General features: G+C 37.9%; 1 protein-coding gene across 1 annotated transcript in view; it reads left to right on the forward strand.

Annotated features, from left to right (window-relative positions):
* SLC24A2 (solute carrier family 24 member 2) overlaps positions 1–20411 on the forward strand; it is a 105041-nt gene that overhangs the window by 61321 nt on the left and 23309 nt on the right. Inside the window, exons 4-6 of the mRNA XM_058823940.1 lie at positions 9730–9780; positions 17161–17256; positions 18889–18974. Of these exons, the coding sequence (XP_058679923.1) occupies positions 9730–9780; positions 17161–17256; positions 18889–18974 (233 nt within the window). The remainder of the gene's footprint in view (positions 1–9729; positions 9781–17160; positions 17257–18888; positions 18975–20411) is intronic.

The following is a 20411-nucleotide window of genomic DNA, read 5'->3' on the forward strand; positions in this document are numbered from 1 at the left end:
CAGAGAAGAAAGAAATACATCTTCAGAATTATATAGGCACAAAAGTATTTTATTTAACATGAAGAAATATGCAAATCTAGACAAAATTTATAGAAGTAATATTGTATGTTATTAACTATCTCTGCTTTAAATAATTAATAAATCTTGAGCATCCTTTAGGCATACCCATGGGCCTGCAAAGAACCTGAGCATCCTTCTTCTTGCACCTTTGTTCTTACTCTGCTTGTCCTTGGCTCTTCTTCTGTCCCATCAAGGAAAAACAGTCCTCTGAGCACAGTGCTCAGACCATTCTAGCTCTCCTCTCAGCTGCAGACTGAAATGTTTGCAAGGGATTTCTGCCAGAGAAGGTGGGGCTCCCTGCCAGCCTTGGATACATATTAGCAGCTGTTAATCAGAATACAGTGTTTTCTCTTTAATTCCTTCCCGTGGTATTCAGTCTGATACGATGGTGAGAAACCAATGAAAAAGACAATTAGGCTAACTTTCAAAGTGTAGTGTCATGTCAGGCAGATACTCAGACTCTTTTTATGTGTCTAGCTTTCACAAAAGTGAGGTGGTTTTTCTCATTAAGGTTGAAAGGGACTTTTTGCATTACAGAATCCCACTAGTCCAATTCCCTGCTCAAGCAGGATCAGCTTCAGCAGGTTGACTATGAGAGCTTCCAGTCATGATTTGAAATGTTCATAAATGTTGATAAATGGAGACTCCACAGTCTTTTTGGGAGACACATTTGAAAATTCCATCCAGACACATATTAGGATGATGAGCAAACACTGCTCATCATCCTAATACGTGTCTGGATGGAATTTTCTGGTTTTTAGTTCATCTCCATTGACTCTTCCCCTGTCAATGGGGACTTCTGAGGGAAGTGTTGTTCCCTTTGTTCTTTCTGTCCTATCAGGTGCTTATACATGGGGATAAGAGCTCCCTGAACCTGCTTTCCTCCAGGCTGAACAGTCTCAGCCTCTCCTCTGATGAGAAGCGTTCCAGTCCCCTCATAATCTTTGTGGCCCAGTGCTGGACTGGTTCTGGTATGTCTATGACTGCCCTGTACTGGTGAGCCTGGGACTAGCCCCAGCATCCACCTATGTCTCATGAGCACTGGTGTAAACAAAATTCCACCTCCTTGACCTGTGGCAGTGCTCTCCCTAGTGGAGCACCCTAAGGGTGCTGCTGGTCACCATTGCTGCAGTGGCACTTTCCTTGCTTTCGGTGGCATGACTCTCCACACAGTCATTTGCAAGAAGAAGGCTTTTTCCTGGGAAAGTTTTCAGACATCTAAATGAGACAGGTGAAGCAGTGAGGCACATCATTCTCCAGCAAGGTCTTCTTTCACCTTTCGCTGCATTTCAGCTATGGTAGAGACCACCAAAATTGTGCTCCTAACTTAGATACCTGTGCTTCCACGATAATGTAGATGAGATGAGTATTTTAAAAGTATCTCCAACATCAAACACCCCATAATGCCAGAGCCAGCAACAGCATAGGTAGAGTAGAAATCCACATGGGCTACATGCAACTAAGAGCACGTCTATTTAAATAGGCAGAGACAGTATTTTAGATAGCCTAGTTCGTATCTGTCAGAGAGACAGAGAGCGACAGAAATTAGATAGCTGTTTCCTCCAATATTACTTAGGACTTCAAAGCCAAGAATGGATAGCACTTGTATTTACAAACTTCTTTGTAACACACAGAAGATATAAATGTCACTGTAACAGCTGTGGAACCTGAGCTGTCTATAAAAATGTCTGCTTTTGGCATAGAGAAAAGTGATGTCTTGGGCTAGTGAAGAGAATTTTATTATGAGGTTTTGGTTCCACTGACTTTTTTTTATGTAAATCATGAATATATAGTGATGATCAAAGAAGTAGATATTCAAAGTCTAAATTATTTTACTGAGTGGATCTATTTAGCTTACGTACAGGAACCATTTCATTCTTGTCATACTTTGGGCATGTAGGTCTTGTTTTTTCTAGGTAGCAGAGGTTGCACTTCCATGACTGTAGGGTAAGTGGGCTTGCAACTTTTATCCTACCCACAGATATTAAAAACTCTCTGTGTTTTGGTTATACATAACTTTGGGGGCAATGAAAGCCTTGCAGATTTCTCTCAGAAAGGGCAGTTCAGTGGGAAAATTCAGCTCTTTGTTAATGCTCTCCAACTCTGTAGCAGTGTCAGATCTGCTTATCTGCAGAGGTTCCCAAGACTCAGAGAGAAGGCACAACTCGTTGTGTTAGTTTCATTGAGAAGATTTCTACTTACATAAAATTGAAGCATAGGTCTCCCTTTAAAATCTGTATTGATCTTTATAGGTGGAAAAATTTAATAATGAAAATTTTCTGATGCCTTTTTAATTTAGTTTTGAATCTGAAATGTAGTCCTTGTGTTGGTTTTGTTGTCAGTTTTCACAATTTACTTCTGCATGCCCTGTTTTGTTGTTTTAACTTCAATCTACTCAAGCTGTACACTGCAGGCAGAATTTTTGTTTCTCTTCTTCAAAATTTTGTATTGCCCTGTTCTTCAGACAGTGTATTCTTGGGATTTCCTACAGAGAATGCAAGGAAGACATATAGAATACAAGGCATGATCCCAGCACAGGGTACAGTTGTCCTGACTATGTATTTACATGCTTAATGGCTTTAGCTTCATTTTAAGTTTCTTCCTAACTCCGTATTTCTTTGTTAAAAATATGAACAACAGAGAACATAAGCAATGTATAAACCTGTACAGGTCAGGGAATAGTAGTGTCTGTGAGGGACTTTCCACTGAAGCTGAAAAGGGGGAGATTTCCTTTAGTACAGCTTGTACATGACAGATGACTTCGTCATGCACAAGTTGGTTGGATTTTGTGACTGGCTAGTGGAAGGAAGGCGTGCTGTCTGCTGTTGTTCTCCTTGGATATGCTGGAAAGCAAAACAGCTGAAATTTGTTCAGTTGGAGTTGTAGGTTTCCAGACCCTACAGTGTCTGGGCCAACAGACACTCAAGGAAATCCTGATCCCACTAGAATCAGTTGTTGCACTCCCAATATCATCAGCAGAAGGAGGTTTTCACTTCTACGCCTTGAAATTCCCATTTTCATGAAGATTTGAAGGTAAATACTGTCTTCAAAGTCAGCAGGAATTGTGTTTGGTCCTGGCAAAGTGAATTCTGTTATATTGGTTGTCTTTTGGTGTTGCTGCATTGTAGAGAATGTTTGACGCTTGTCTTCAACAGTTGATGGCAGATGGAAAAAGGTATCTTATGATGGAAGAAGAAACAAAGCTCTCAACAACAAGCAATTTCATGCTTTTCTTTAATTTAAGCGAAATAAAAACACCTAAAAATATCAAAATCGGGGTCTGACATGCAATAGTAATTTAATTTACTTTCTGCTCCATTGCATATGTCATTGACCATCCCCTTAAAAGCATTTGCTCTTCAGCCCATATCGATTAAAACCCCAACAAACTTCCATTTGTCACCACAAGGAGATTTGTTAGGTGGTATGGACTGAAAACAGTGGATTTTCACTTTTCATTTTAAATGTTACACTAAGAGCAAAATAATAGCAACTTCTGGATGTGTCACTATCTTAAGCTGCCCAGAACTCTGCTGATATGATTGTAAATTCATTTAGTTATATTTCTATTCACACTCCAGCTTGATAAAATTGCAATAAATCAATTATATAAAAGCAAACAACTCTAATAAAATTATTTTTAGGGGAAAACCACCTAAAATAAAAAAACAAAACAAAAACAAAAACAGGGCAAGGACACATGAGGAGAGAGAACAGGAATAGAAGGCTTGCGATTTAAAGGGATGAAAGGTGACCACGTTACTAGATGTGGTCACCTTTCATGATGCACAAAGTAGTAAATGATTTAGTTACTCTCAATGTACTGCCAATAGCCAAGTACCTGAAAGACTTTATTTATAATATTTTCTGAATTTGTTTAGGACCTTTAATAAAGCAGTATTAGTATTAGTATAAGCAAAAAATATGTAATTCTGAAATTCAATGCAATTTTAAACTTTATTACTTCTATCCAAAAGGGATCTTTTTGTATTTTCCACTGAAATAGCTCAATGGCAAAGCCTCCATTTTTGAAAAACTGGCAGCTGGAAGGTCCACAAGTGAAAATGTAGGGTACAGCATCTGATTTTCCAGATGTAGTAGGAGAAGAAGTATTTTACTTTTTAAAAGAATTTTTGTTTCGTCTGCATTCTGCAATGATACTACGTACAAACTCCCACAGCAGTCCCAGTCTATCCCAGATGGGATATAATTACTCAGTAAGAAAGCTAAGATGTTTAGGAAGTTTGTAAATGATAGGAGTCAGAATAAGATTAGATTCACTGAAAAAAATTATTTCCAATAATTGTTTCTATTTAAAATTCACTATTCCTGCTAGCCTTCAGTTGGTGGGACTTTTGTATATTTTTCCTCTAATAGTGTAAGTAAGAAGGCATTTTCTTTTGTTAAAGATCTGTTAGAGGTTAGGACTCTCGTTTTAAAACTGTAACATTTAACAGTTTTAATCTTCACTCGATCTTTCACAAGTTCTTAGCATCAAGAGATCTTTGTTCCTAATGTAACATCCCTGCTGAAACCAAATCCAACTTTGATTCCAGTTTAGTTTGGATAGTCACTGCAACTTATCTAGAAAAGTTTTAAAGTGGCTTTCTTTTTCTGTTTTTGGCTGAGACTGATCATCTAATCAAATTTTCTCAAAACCTTGACGTCTAGCAGAAAAAACAGTAAAGACATCCTTGTGCTCCTTGATGTTATCATATGAATTCCTCTAATTCCTTTGACCAAATTTTTTGCCTTCTTTTTTAAAAAGGCAAATTAAAGAAGCCTTGACACCTTCATGACTGTAGAAGTCAAACAAAAGGAGTGTCCAGTAAATACAACCATGTAATTGTGCTAAAAATTATGGGGTTGCCATCAGTAATTTCTCTTTACCAGTTTTGTTTTAGATAATAGATATATCAACTTTGAAACTTTTAATGATCTTGGAGGAGTGTGACATGAATTCTCATACAAATATATTTTTTATGGAAAGTGAAAGTCTCATGCTTGTTGAAGAAATCCACAATTAGTTTCTTTCAGTCTGACTTTACATGAAGGGATACATTTCTCACAAAAGTCAGATTCTGACTTTTCCATGAAGAGATACATAACTTTAGTAATGCAGGTTGTTGTATCTAAAATAGCTGTATGGTTTATAGGAGTTCTAGAAGCAGGCTAATTTCTGGCCTTATTTGGGTCAACAGCAGTCTGTAGCCAAGATTTTAGTTGCAGGAGAGTGGAGAGAAATATTGATTTTGCTTTTCTTCTATGGCAGCCTGGGGCTGTATACTTAAAAGACAGAAATTAGTATTTCATCACAGACAGTATGTACTATACTTAGTGAGAGTAAAATAAGCTGAGTTATTAGCTATCTTATTTAATAGAATCATAGATTAGTTTGTTTGCAATGGATGTTTAAAGATCATCTAGTACCATCTCCCTGCAACAAGCAGGGATATATTCAACCAGTCAGGTTGCTCAGAGCCTTGTGCACCTTGACTTTGAATATATCCAGGCATGGGGAATTTACCTCATCTCTCTGAACAGTCTGGCCCATTGTTTCAATGCCCTCCATATAAAAATTACCTTCCTTATGTCTAGTGTGAATCTACTTTCTTTCTACCACAGCAACTCCTACTAAAAAGTTTGTCCCAATTTTTTTTGCAGTTCCCCTTGAAGTGACAGGCTGCTCTATGGTCTTTTCAAAGCCTTTTCTTCTGTATGCTGAACAACCCAAATGTTCTGTCTTCTTAGGAGAGGTTCTCCATCCCTCTAATCATCTTGGTGGCCCTTCTGTGGACTCTCTCCATCAGTTCCATGTCCTTGCTGTGCTGGGAGCCCAGAGCTGATGCAGCCCTGCAGGTGGGCTCTCAGCAGAGCAGAGCAGAGGGGCAGAATCCCCTCCCTGGCCCTGCTGCCCACGCTGCTCTGGATGCAGCCCAGGACACGTTTGGCTCTCTGGGCTGGGAGTGCCCATGGCTGGGTCATGCCCAGCCTCTCCTCCCCCAGCACCCCCAAGTCCTTCTCAGCAGGGCTGCTCTGATCTGTTCATCCCCAGCCTGTGCTGGAACCAGGGACTGCCCCAACCCAGGTGCAGTGCCTTGCACTTGGTCTTGCTAAACCTTTTGAAATTCCCATTCCCATTTGTCAAGGTCCCTCTGAATGACACACAGTCCTTCAGATATGGCAACTGCATCACTTAGCTTGATGTTCCTCAAACTTTCTGAGAATGCACTTGATCTCCCCTGTCAATGTAGTTGATGAAGATATTAAATAAGACTGATCTCAGAGGGACACCACTCATTGCCAGGTGACCCTCTGGATGCAACCATCCAGTCAATTTCTTTCCACTTACACAGATACATCTCTCTCCAATTCAGTGAGAGGGAACATGAGAGGATCTTACAGAAGTCCAGGTAAATGACATCTGTAGCTCTTCCCTTGTCCACTGATGTAGCCACTCCATCGTAGAAGGCCACTAAGTTGGTCAGGCAGGTCTTTTCTCTTGGTGAAGCCATGCTTGGTGTCTTGAATTTGAAATCACAAACAACATAGCCCTATTAATCAACAATATTTTTCTGTTTGCTTTGATGTGGTGTGACACCTACAAACACAGTAGAGAACAGTACATAGTAAGACAAATGTTGCTGTAATCCTTCAGGAATGTCAGTCAGGATTACTAGGAACCTTCTGTTCTTTTCTGGTGTAAAAATATGCAGGAGGGAACAAATTAATTCAGTGACTCTGTAACTGTTGGGGATCAACTGTGAAGCTGCATCTCTGCATCCTCTTTGTTTCATGTGACCAGCAGGGATGCAGGCACTGGCTGCCATCCAGTCTATCTACTATGACCTCACCATGGGAACTGCATAGCACGTTCACAAAAACGGAATTGTCAAATTTTAATTGTGTTGGATTAGGGGATAATTTTTCAAGTACCTTTTTCAATTCCATTTGAAACAAGATTACTTCTAAAGCTATGAAATTTTTCCAATTTAATTTTTTTTCCTGAAAAGTACTTCATTTTCTATTTACTCAAAGTTATATAAACAGGGTATGTCTTGGTTAATGGGAGAACTCAAAAACAAAGAGCATATTTAGTCTAAATTTTACAGCAGAAGTACCATATATTGGAAGCGGACTGTGCAGAGGCAGATCTGTCATGCTGCCAAGCAGCACTGACCTAAGTAGTCCTAAAACCCTAAAGTATAATACATGCAGCTGATGTTTTCTGCGTAGTGCATTGCAGTCAGTGGGCTGATGATTGTATAAAGAGTTCCTCTCTGGGTATAGGACTATAAGCTTTGGAGAGCATAATCTCACCAGCAAGATTGGAGTTTTCCTGGAAATAATTTTGCTAACTGCAGGAATTAACCTGGTATAATCCTTGGTGTGTTGAATTGCTGGAGTTCCCAGAACATGATTATCATCAGCATCATTAACTGTCATGCATCACCTTGTTTCTCTTCTCTTTTGGTCTCTGTAAGGTCAGATTGACCCTGTTTTTCTTTACTGTTTGTCTTTTATCTCTCACTTCAGATGGGAAGTAAATAGATTTAAATGGGGTTCCCAGTATGTGAAATGTCCTGCCTTGCTTCTGCTCCATTTTTTCAGTTTTTTGTTTTGAGATTTAGAATTCACAGTTGATCTTGGTTTCCTCTGAAATCTCTTCTGTTCATCTGCAGAGTCAGAAGCCTCATACTATTCTGTTAATTCTGAAGTTTGTTGTGTGGTGCAATGCTCTCCTCAACTTTGTTCATGCAGTCCCTCTCTGCTAACATTTTGGTCTCCATGTGCCTGCATTTATTTTTTTACTTTTACCCTCCTTTTGGTGGACTCTTTCTGGCATGTGTGTTCCAGTCCTGTCCTCGATCTCCAGTGAATGCCTCAGCCCAGGTTCTAGCAAAGCAGACCCCAGACCCATGAAGGGTCAGTGAGAATAAGTAGAAGCAAAGGTGCTGCCCATAGATTCAGCAAATATTGAGCCCTAATTAAATAGGACAAGTAGCTCCAAATGCTGTATATAGAGCACCTATATTGAAGTTATTGGGAGCTCTTTCCAGGTAAGGACTAAAATTAGTATGGTAGGACAATAGCTTCTTATATGTACTAGTAGCTGCAAAGATTTTGTTGCAAGACTAAGAAAATTTTAAAAAACAGTATATACTTTCTTTATTGCTGTAAAAGAATATATTAAATTCTGTCTTTAAATTACATTTTTCTTTGCTTTAAGAGAGACTTAATGTCCTATTCTATTTGGCTTACTTACGGGCAAGTAAGACACTACATTTTACTAGCAAGAGTACATGAATACTTGTAAGTTTCTTTGTAATATGCCTATGAAAAATTATTACAATCCAATCATACTTACTAAAAAAACCCAATGATAATATCCTGTATATTTTAGTTACATGGCATAAGGCATTCTCTGTCTCTGGAAATGATGTAAGATTTCTCTTTTTTTAAATGTATCTCTCAAAGTGTCAGATTTGATAACATCCCAGTATTTTACAGTTAAAAACTAATAGCCACATCTCTACTGAAATTCACCTTTGTGAAAAATTGTTGAAAAATCATCATGCATCGTTGAAAAACAAAATAATTGGATATCATTTTTGCATTTAATTGCTTAAGGTGTTTCATAAATATGAATGAGAATATTTGCAAAGAAAAAAGCATCATCAAACTGTTAAGTATTCACTTTTTAATGGTTACATTCTGTCAAAGGTTAGATGCTCAGAAACTCAATTGCAAATCTTTTCATAAAAATGATGCGTGGTCATCCACAAATTCCTCAGCCAGACCATTTACAAATTCCTCCTTGAGACTAATTTTTCATTGTCCTGTTTTGTAGGTTTATATTAATTATTGTGTTTATGCATACAATAACACGTATGCCAAATGTTAAGAAAAAAGCACTTCAAAAAAATAGTGTAAAGCCACTGTGGTAAAAAGGTGATTTTATGCAAGATTTTATCACACAGAAACAAACAGTAGTAGCCCTAAAGATCTGGAGGCCTCTGCATTCCATTCTTTTTTCTGCTCTGATAGAATCTAGTAATGCAATATTTTCAGATAGATTGAATGATTTAATGAATTAAGGTGTCATTTCACCTGATGAGGCAAGTAAATATTTTTCTGATTTCACAAGTGACAAGAGAGTGGTTTAATTAAGTAGCCCGTCTAAAGCCAGGCAATATCAGCACTAGTATCAAAACACTGTTTGGGAGACAGCATTATGAGCAGCTCCTAAAATTACATGTTTTGAAATTTTTTTGTTTAATTTGGATACAGACGTATTTGAATGTCTGACCTGGGGAATGATAAATGAGCTTAGTTTGCAAAATTGCTGCTCTTTAGGTAGTCTCAAGGTTTATTATCTTTTCCCTGATGTAAAGGCACCAAATGGCAAGAAACTTGAAAAGGCTAAATTTTAGATTTCAGTGCTTCTCCTACATCTCACTTTAGCAAGTTTAACACTTTAGCTAAAGTCATTGACTTGTGAAATTCTGGAGGGGGAAAGCAGTGCCATTTCTGTAATCTGTGTTTCGTTGTCCTGGAAAATGTTTTGCATAATCACTGTTCCAGTTTATGAAGCACATGCAAAAACATGTACATTTCTTTAATGTCTGCTGGTTCCTTATCTCTGTGTCTTTTACTGTGATGTTATAGAGCTTGGATCATATGGAAACCTAAAATATTATGACACAATGACTGAAGAAGGTAAGAAATATTTTAGAATTGTTTGTATGAGCTTTTTTTGAAGCCCTCTGAGTGTCTTTTTTGTGTTTACATTTTTCTTTGTTTTTCTTGGTCCTATTTTCATTTTCTCCATTTTTGAATAACTCATTTTTTGCATGTGTTTATTGGTGGCTCAATCAGTTACAACTCTTTTTTCAAGTCTTTGTTTTCAACATTTCAGTTCTGCTATTTCAGGTAAGAAAATACAAGGGGATACTTTTTGCAAAGAACATATGCAAAACCATACTTGCAGATTATATGGCACAGTATAACATAGATTGTAGGTGCTTACTTGATGCCATGTTTTACAATGCATTCAAGAAGAGAAATTAATTTATAGATTTTCCAATCAATTGAACAATTGCTAAGTGACTTCAGTTTACTGTATTATTGAAGAGCAATGAATAACCTTTAAAAACTGGGCATGTTTATTCCTGGAGTATTAATTGTATGCTTGATTGCAATGCAAAAAAATTGCAGTTTGAAATCCTCATTCTAGCAATTTAAGAAGGAAGTAATTAGGGCCTGAATCAAGGCTCAGTGAAATCTCAGGAAACTTTTCTGCTGATTCAAAAGCACTGCAGTTCTATCATACTAATTCAGGAAAGAAGCTAACTCCATAATAAATTTCCAACACATGCTTTTTGTCCTAGTGTGATTAGCATTTCTACAATTTGGAATTATCCCTGAACTGAGACCTGATTGTCTGTAGGATCAAGGCCTCTTGTCCGTCCTTCTGATTATAATTCCAGACAGATGTTTTCATTATGTTAAATTTAGAGATTAGCAGCATGTTTGGGGATGGGGAAAATCTTGAGGCCTGTAGAAAAGTTAGCTACCTATTCACACTTGTTTTTAATCTTGGGGATTTAGGACAAATAACAGTATTTGTATAATAACAGTGTTAATTCTCTCTTTTTAAAAACACAGTTCCTTTTTAGTGTTGAGTAATCTTGAAGATTTTAAGAGAATCTTCATTGCATGACTTACTCATGATCATTCCTCAGGGAGGATGGAAAGTGATAAGGGCTGTTTCCCTCTTTCTGTATTTGCTGTTGGTACACCAATGTAACCACCTGGTTCTGGGGCAGGCTGTGGGAGGGGTCCCATGCACCTTTGTACCAGGTGTCGGAAGATGCTGTTTTCATCTGTGGCAGGCCTGAGCTCATAGAATGGTCTTGCCTCACTTCGCTCCATTGCCCAGATAAGCATCTGGTTCACAGGGGTGGTACCAATATAAAAAAAGATGTCTGAAAGTAGATTTTAACAGGCGGACAGTGGTGTCTATGTTGCTTAAATACACCTCTCAAGTACCTGTAAGGAGCCATTAACCTGGGCCACTATGATATGGCTACCAGAGATAAAGCTTTGCAGTGTGTTTTACTTCAGTCTTCATTACAATCAAGATAAAAAGGCAATTTCTTAGTGTAGCCTTAAATGTGAATATGTTAAGATTTTTATTTTTTATGGCGAAGTATCATATCTGTTATTTCAAAAGTAGCCTTCTGAGATTCATAAATACTCTATTGGCATCTAAATGTAGTTGTAGGGAAACACTTTTTGCAGTATAATACATACATGGATATATATTATTCCTGTGCCTATGCAGAAGTAATGCTTTTAATATTCAATGTCACCTCAGAATGCATTTCTCATTAATAAATATTTCAGAACCATAGTATAGCCACAGGAAAAATCCAGTAGCAGAAATAAAAAGTAAACTCTTTGTCTTCAGAAACACTAACATTTACAAGAGTCTATGATGCAGTTTACCTTCTCAAATACAACCATCATAATTTTCACTTGTCTTTCACGAGGCAAGTAATGGTAAGTGTATCTCACAAGTTGTATTTTGATCAAAGTGTACTATGTACTATGTTTTCAGCTTTCTGTTTGGATTTTCTGAAGTTTAGTTGCTATCACTCTGCATCACACTTACTTGCGTTACCCATTTACTTCTTTCTCTTCCTTTTTGTGACTGAGGTTTTTGTACCTTTTGCACAGCAGCTTAGTCACAGGAATACATAAATCCAGTTACAAATCCATTGATTTTTTTGTGACATCCTTATGTCCAGTCCTCAAGCCTGGAGTAGAGATACAAAATATTCTTTCAGTTCTCCAGTAAAGAAACTCAGGTGCCTTTATTCTTCCTGCTGCATCAGAACAATCAGGGACAAGAATCAATGGATAAGCTACAATACACAATCAGATTCATCCTAATGTCCAGAGAGCCATTGTGCTCCATATATTAGAAACTGATTTCTATTGTTTTGGTCATTTCTCTTTGGTCTGAAAGTGACTTTAAGTTAATTTTAGATTAATCAGGTCAAACTGAGAGAGTAAATGTGTCCCACAAGATGAGAAGAGACCCTCACTCTAATCTTGTGCTCCACCAATTGTCTACACCATGACAAAATTGCATGTGTTTTCATTTGATACTTCTGCTTGATCTTAAACGAGAAAGCATGTAAGGTGGATTTCTGGATTTAGATTGGTAGTCACTCACTAGTTATCTTCCACAGCACGTCATAAGCAGAATTAGTAAGTATAGTTCAGAGTGCTCAACAGCCACAGATTTGACATGTTCAGGCTCATGAAAGCTTGGCTATAGCTAGATAGATGCAGTATGTTTCCTTTGATCACAGACTGAAAACAAGGCAAGTGGTAGAGTCTTGAATTTTTTAAATGAGTGAATTTCTGAAGAACTGTTTTCACATCAAATCAGATATTTTTCTGACCCAGGGAGCCTGTAGACTGCAATTTAGTTTGTAGATAAAGGATTGGCTTTTTAATATATCCTTTATCAGGAGGAGAATCTCTGCCAACTGATGCCAGCTAGAGTTACTCATGCAGATCAACACATATCTACATTATACAATAATGATTTGTTTGTATCTATTCAAACAAAAACCAATGTAGTTTTAAGCTACTTTCTTTGGTAATCATCTGGCCTTGATCACCTCTTCCTTCTGCTTCATTCTTTGCAAACTAAAATAGGCTGCCAAATCTGTTGGAGTTTAGTGAACCTAGATTAACTAAGAATTTTGCTGTGGCGATCTGTCCTATTTTAGGTCCATGGAAGCATGCATTGTCATTCATCTAAACTCTCATTATGCCACCTGTTGTGAAAAGCTCTGTTACATAGTCAAACCATAGTACATAGGACTGTTCCAGAGGAAACACAGGCACCTACCTTCTAGAAATAAGAACAGCGACATAAAATGCTTGCTTTTTTTAATGACCCCACCTAAAGATAAGAAACAAGACACGAGAGAAGACCTGTGCCTAAGTTGACCTTTGTGGCTTTCTGAAAATTTGAATGACTTAGATACATTCTCAGGTGGTCCTTTTTCTTGGTGGCTCTGTGCTTCCCCTTAAGTGAAAAAGTTTTGGTTTAGTTTAAAGGAGGAAAACGGTAGAGAAAGGGAGGGAGGGCGGGAAGGAGCGAGGGGGCATTGCTCTGTGGTCTTTTCTATATTTCAGTACTGTCTTCATGCAGGCCAGTACTACTGGTTTTGTCAGTTTCATGTTTTTGATAGTTAATTATGTTTTTTAATAATTTCCTTGCACTTTTGTTACCTACATAGAGTGAATCTAATCAAAGGTAATGATGTAAAACAATGTAAACTGAATAATACATCTAGTGAGAAATAAAAATAAAACAAAAAACATTTTCCATTGCATGTGTTGATTTTAACTTTCATGATAGTGACTTACAACTGTGGAACAGTCTCCTGAATGAAATGGTGTAACTCAAAATCATTAAAAGTCAGTGTCAGAAGTTCTTTCTAAAGTTGCTGAGAGGTTTTTGTAAAGGCGAAAAAAATGGATGTCACATTCAATTAAACTAATCTAAACCACTGTGAATCTCTGTGAAGACATTTTCTTTTCAGTTCAGTAGTGGCCATGTTTCTCTGTTAAGAAAACCTACGCAGCTTCACACAGTCTCTAATAAAATACTAGAATATCCTTAGGTTCTTAGAATATCCTTAACCTCTAAAACTGGACCTTCTATTGAAAGGTCCTTCACCATCTTGGAATAGGTGGGGACATGGATGGCTCCACAGATAGTTTTCAGAAATGTGCTAGCTGCATCAATTTCATTGCTTGCATAAAATGCATTTCTATATATGTGGCATCGCAAGCTGAATTCTCAAACATATAATGCTGAATTGGAATCTGAAAGCTAGCACAATACTTCAGGAGACTGAAATTATATCAGGCATCTTTTAATATCTACTCATTCTTCTGGATAAGTAGTTTTAAATGCTGCTACTCTTTCAAAATAAGTTAGGAACCACCATGACTCAGCATTTCGGCCTAAAATATTTGAGGATATGATTCATATTTTTTTCTGTTTTTTTCTCTTTTATGCTATCACAAAAAATTCCTGTTCTTTCTCTCACTCTCTCTCTCTTTAACTCTTTGTTACTTCTTCCCATTTAACTAGAATCTCTGCCTCTTACCCTGTGCAATGAAATAATGAGATGCCTTGTTATTTATGATTGTGTTCTATGCTTAAATACTATTCTGTAGGTGTTTAACTCTGGGTGCCAAAAAATATAATATTTGCAAAACATTGTGAATTGCTAATTTTGATTTTTGATTTTTGATTTTTTTTTGAGCATGATGTATTTGTGAAAAGGTGAGGACTGCAGAAAGGACAGTATAGTTTATTAAATATTTGTGGTATTTTTATTACTTTCCAAGTGGTTTGCTGTTGAGAAATTAGTTCCACTTCCCAGCAAATGATAGCTGCCTGTGAATTGCTCATATGCTTCTCCATGTACAAAAGTGTGGATACAGGGGTGTGAAGCTTCCATTTTAAGCAGGGAAGAGAGGATTTCTTTCCTGACTAATGATTTATTCTTGTATGCTTGGAATTTCTCCAAGTTTTTAGCTTGGCAAGAAGTGACTGTTATCCAAATAACTGAATTAATTCATGACTTCTTACTTTTACTTCCCACTGTTAGTCTTTCATATAACTCCATTGAAATATCTTCTGGTCTTAAGTCTGTGCTGGTTTTGCTGCAGGGACACCAACAGTTTTCAATAGAATTTTTTGACTGGAGATGAAGAATTAAAAGAGCTACAGGTCCTGTATTATAATAGTATTTTTAATTAGGAAATGTGCTGTAAAATAGCCACCAGTTAAACGTCTAAAAATATTTTAAAATGCTTAAAGTGCAATAACAATCAGGATAAAACAGTAAAGGCAGATACATCAACTTTCTACACATCATAGGCTGTCATAGGATGTCCAAAGAGTCCTTACATAGAAAGAGCTATGAAGGCAGAAAAAGGTTTCTTTTCACCTAATATTGATGTCTTTGACATTACCTTGTTTTAGTGTATCATTTGGACGCAGTGGTCAATAAAGAGTGACGAAACCTGGGACTTCTGGAGAGTGTGTTGCCCTAGGGAGTGTAGAGGTTGAGCTGTGTGATTAACTTCATGGCAGACAAAAAAAGCCCCAAACTGGCAGGTTTAGAAGAAAAAGTATCTCTGAGAATCTGAAATGAAAATCATGTATTCTGGGGACTTCTTCTTCCCCTTCTGAATCACAGACTATGCTGAGTTGGAAGGCACCCACAAGGATCATCAAGCCCAATTCCTGCCACAGGACAGCCCCAAGAGTCACACCATGTGCCTGAGAGCACTGTCCAAACACTTCTTGAGCTCTGTCAGGCTGGTGCTGGTATCACTTCCCTTGGGGAGCTGTTCCTGTGCCCAACCACCCTCTGGGTGAAGAATCTTTTTCTAACATCCAACATAAACCTCCCCTGACACAGCTTCAGGCCACTCCCTCAGGTCCTGTCACTGTCATCACAGAAAAGAGCTCAGTGCCTGCCCCTCCTCTTCCCCTCACAAGGAAATTGTAATGGCAGTGAGGGCTCTCCTCTGTCTCCTGTTCTACAGGCTGAGCAGACCAAGTGACCTCAGCTGCTCCTCACACAGCTTCCCCTCAAAGCCTTCCTACATCTTCGTAGTCCTCCTTTGGACACTCTCCAACAGTTTCATGTTTTCTCATATCGTGACACTCCAAACCAGCCCCCAGCACGGGAGGTGAGGCTGCCCCAGCTCAGAGCAGAGCAGGACAATCCCCTCCCTTGCCCAGCTGTGATGCTGTGCCTGATGCACCCCAGGACAGGGTTGGCCCTCCTGGCTGCCAGGGCACTGCTGACCCACGTTCAACTTGCCAGGATCCCCAGGTCCCTTTCCATGGCCCTGCTTACATCACCTCTGTCTGTCTGTACATCCAGGGTTGTCCCATCCCAAGTGCAGAATCCAGCACTTTATCTTGTTGAATTTCTTATGATTGGTGATTGCCCAGACCCCTGATTTGTCAAAGTTTCTCTTCAGGGTCTCCCTGCCTTGTGAGGGAGTCAGCAGCTCCTCCCTTTTTGGGAACTGGTTGAGTATTCCTTCCAGTTCCATGTCCAAGTCATCTATGAAGATGTTGAAGGGCAGAGGGCCGAGCATGGGGCTCTGTGGAACCCCAGTAGTGACAGGTCCCCAGTCTGATGTCACCCCATTCACTGTCACCTTTGTGCCTGACCCGTGACTCAGCTGCTCACCCACGCCATGATGTGTTTATCCAGCTGAGGCTGCACAGTAGGTCCAGAAGGATCCTGTGAGAGACAGTATTTGAAAATCTACTGAAATCCAAAAAGATCACATAAATTAGTTGCTGTTTATCAACAGGGTGTGTTACCTTATCATAAAAGGAAATCGGATTCGATAAGCAGGACTTTCCCCTCATGAAGCCATGCTGGCTGTGATAAGTGGTAGTGTTGTCTTTCAGGTCTTTTTCAGTAAATCCCAGAATAATCTTCTTCATAATTTTACCAAGCACTGAAATGAGTAGAAGTCACAGACACATAAATAAGTCCAAAGTGACAAAACTGCCCACACTCACTCTAATGCAGTATATGTGTTAATATGAAATTTTGTTCTACACTACTACTAATTGAGAACTGAAACTGTTTGTTTTTATTTATGATATCTTGATTCATCTGTATTCATTGTCTGCTTCAGCTGAATTCTTACACCAGCATATTTATAGGTGAAAGTGTACTGACTTCTTCCAAAGAAAAATCATAGCTTTTGGTTTCAATTTCTTTTTCTGTTCATTGCTGAGTTCTCAAAGAAATTACATTTTCATTTCTACAAAAGAAAGAAAGAAAGAAAAAATCCTCAACCCTGTATATGGGAACATGAGATAATGTTTAATAGCATATTTGCTGTTTGAGGAGGAATTGAAACGGATTCTCAGCAGTGATCTATGGAGACTAAGCTATGGAAAATTAACTTAGCGTCTCAAAATGGCTGCATTGTAATAATGACAATGTTTTCTTTTAGGAAAGTTCAAGGAAAGGGCCTCAATTCTGCATAAGATTGCCAAAAAAAAGTGCCAGGTGGAAGACAGTGAAAGGCAGAATGGAGCGGCTAATCATGGTGAGTGCGGCGCTTGCAGATTTATCACCTGCCTGAGAGTCTCTTTCACTGTTTTATTTTGTTTGAAAATTGTTAATCATTACTTTCTCCTTCATTACATATGCTATTTTAGTAAAAATACTCTGGTTCTCTGTACCAAAGAATATGAAATTTATGGATGGGACAGAAGTTAAATGCAAGAATAGAAAGCCAGTCAAGGCATATAGAAAGCCTCCTAGGCAGGTTAAAGAGAAAAAAGCAAAGCTGATTTTGGTTATGGGTTGAAGTGATAGACAGGCAAAACTTCCTTGCGGTATATACAGAAAAATTTATTTAATTTATTGAAATGCTCTAGTAGAACATGTGTTTTATATGGTACCACCCTCATCACAAAAAGCATCACCTTCATATTTAAGGTTTGATTTGTCTGTGTACTACTTTCTGGGAGTCATTGATGCCCATCTATGCAAATTGTGGAAAATTGACTTGCTAGAGTTTGCCATTCAGGCAAGAATTTTAATTTTAATTCCAAAGTTTCTATGCTAAAGGAAAATCTGTACCATGACCTGTTTTCTCTACTTTACCTCATCATATTATCTGCATTAGAAAACCAGATACAAATGTGTCCAATAAAATCTGAATCATTTTATTACTTGACACTTTTTCTGACCTTGTGTTATGTTTACATAGTATTTGCTTCCAAAATCAGGCAGTTGGTTGGGATGGTCTGTTAATAAACCAAAATGCTGAGTGAGGGGTTAAGAGACAACACACATATACTGAAATAATTACAGATAGTCTGGCACTCTTCTGTGGCTGTGATCTCAGATTTTTAATTTAGAAGAATCTCAGGATAGCAGTAATGTAACTAGACAGCTGTATTTACTTCTATGCACAAGAACATACCATAAGGCATGTTGAACTTGAGTAAGGCATTTCATATTGCTATTCCCCCTTACTTTGTATTGTCTAAGGTATTTTGGGCCACTGACACATTTATGTACCACATACTTACAGAGGTAATTACCGCTTAGAGAATTCCAAGATAGTCAAAGAATAAATTTGAATAAATTTGGCATCATAAACCTAAGGCCTAACTTTATTCCTTTAATTCCTGTGCAAGTTTAGAACAAGGACTACAGGATTCTGGTTTAAAAATCGTCCTCTATTATTACATATTATTACACCATATGTTTACTCCTTCCCACATTTTTGCAGGGAAGACAGCAGGATTACAGCTTCAAAGCTTTGAATTTACTAATTGCAGGAGTTAGTGTGTTATAAAACTTTTGTTGCTGAATATATCCCCTCACCTATATTCAGCATGGTGCATTCTATAAAGTCAGGGGTGAATGCTCTATGTCACTTTCTACCTGAACTATTAGGCTCGGTGCATTTAGCATAAACAAAGAACACTGAATATTGCAATGAACTTAAATATTTCTCAAAATGTTACTCACTGCTTATAAGATTTTTATTGAAAATGGGTACTAGGCAAATTCTTTTCCTTCTCTTTTAACACAGATGTTGACTCAACATTAGTATTTGACAATTTGCTCAGACTGAATATATGACAGCTATTTCAATAGTATATTTGTAATTTAATATTCTGTTCTGTTGTTTTCCCTCTCTTATCTATGGATGGTGCCACAGAGAAAGGTGCAAAAGTGGAAGTTGCAGTAACACCACCAAGTGATTCAGGACCAGTGCAGAATGGAATCGCCCATAATGTTGAAGAGGTTAATGACTTTTTTATTCTTCTTTTTATTCTTGTGTTACCAAATATATTGTGTGTTTGATTGTGCTTTTCACTGAAAGCAAACATCTTAATAGAAAGTAGCTGAGAGTATGAAGTGACTACATAATATTTAGTTTTCATTTACAGCTGAACCCAGTTTGCCATATGTAAAAGATCTTGCCTTCTGTCCCTGCCCTTTAGTGTAAGGTAAGGTAGGACTCTGGAATCTATTCTTTTGGGAAATGTATTTTTACTTTATAGATAAGATGTTTGAAGCCATAAATATAGCGAATAGAAATTGCTTGTCACATTGCACAAAACCTGTTCTCTTAGAGAGAACCTGTCACGATGTGCATCATGAAATAGTCAAAATTCATTATGCAAGAGGACCTGTACACAAACTTCTGCATCCCTCCTTCTGTTATCTTGCTTCATAAGGTTTTTGTCCCACTGAGTATGTTCAGTGGAAACAATGAAGAAAAAGCAATCTTAAGCAATCACATATCACAGCAACATCCACATGTTTTTAATTTACATTGTAATAAAACATTTCCTAGGCTTCAGAAATCTGCAAGGTCAAAGAGCTTTATCATTTGAGATAATTTTTTCAGTCTCAATCCACTGCAGGGGAAGAAGGGAAAATTATTGCAAGAGTACATTACTCAGCAATGTGCAATTCCTTTTATCTCCCTTTAGACAGTTTAAATTTGCAGTTATGCAGGCTTTGGAACTTTTATGTTAATTTCAGCAAGTGTTAGGACATCCTGAACAATGATTCTGCTCTATTAGATGTGGGATACATTATTTATCCGTATCCAAATGGCACAATAGAACAAAGCAGGGCAGTTTGTTCCTCCTCTGGAGGAGGAATGAGTCTGCAGATTTAGCTTCATCAATCTGAATGAAAGTATTTCAGGTATCTGCTGTCAAAATAAAAATTAGCAGTCTACTAACAGCATTTTGAAATGGTCCATGCTGGATTCCTCCCCAGTGGCCTTTCCAATGTTGTCTTCTTCCAGTGGTAACCTGACAGCTTTCTTAGGCTGCTTGAGTATTGCTGAAACATATTTTGTAATTTAAAAGTACATGCTGGAATTTTTGAGAAGCTGTAATACAAATAGTCTACTCATCCATGGAACAAGTAAATAGGCTTCCATAATACTTAGGACCCTGCTTCATTGTCAGGGTCTCTGCCAACTCTGTAGTGTACCAGAGGCTCCCCTCAATGCATGTCTGGCTTTTTGTACATGGCTTCCTTAAACACCTTTCCAAACTCTACGTCACTCTGAAGCTAACACTGAGGGTTCAGTTTCCTTCTGCTCTGTGTATGGACTTAACCAACACTAATAAGATTACTCTCAATTTATAGTAGACAAAGTTTGCAGGCAGCAACAGAAGGCCACTCACAGCATTTCTGTGACCATTTCCATTGATGAAT

The sequence above is a fragment of the Ammospiza caudacuta genome, chromosome Z (genome assembly GCF_027887145.1).
Source record: "Ammospiza caudacuta isolate bAmmCau1 chromosome Z, bAmmCau1.pri, whole genome shotgun sequence".
In the NCBI taxonomy this organism is placed as follows: domain Eukaryota; kingdom Metazoa; phylum Chordata; class Aves; order Passeriformes; family Passerellidae; genus Ammospiza; species Ammospiza caudacuta.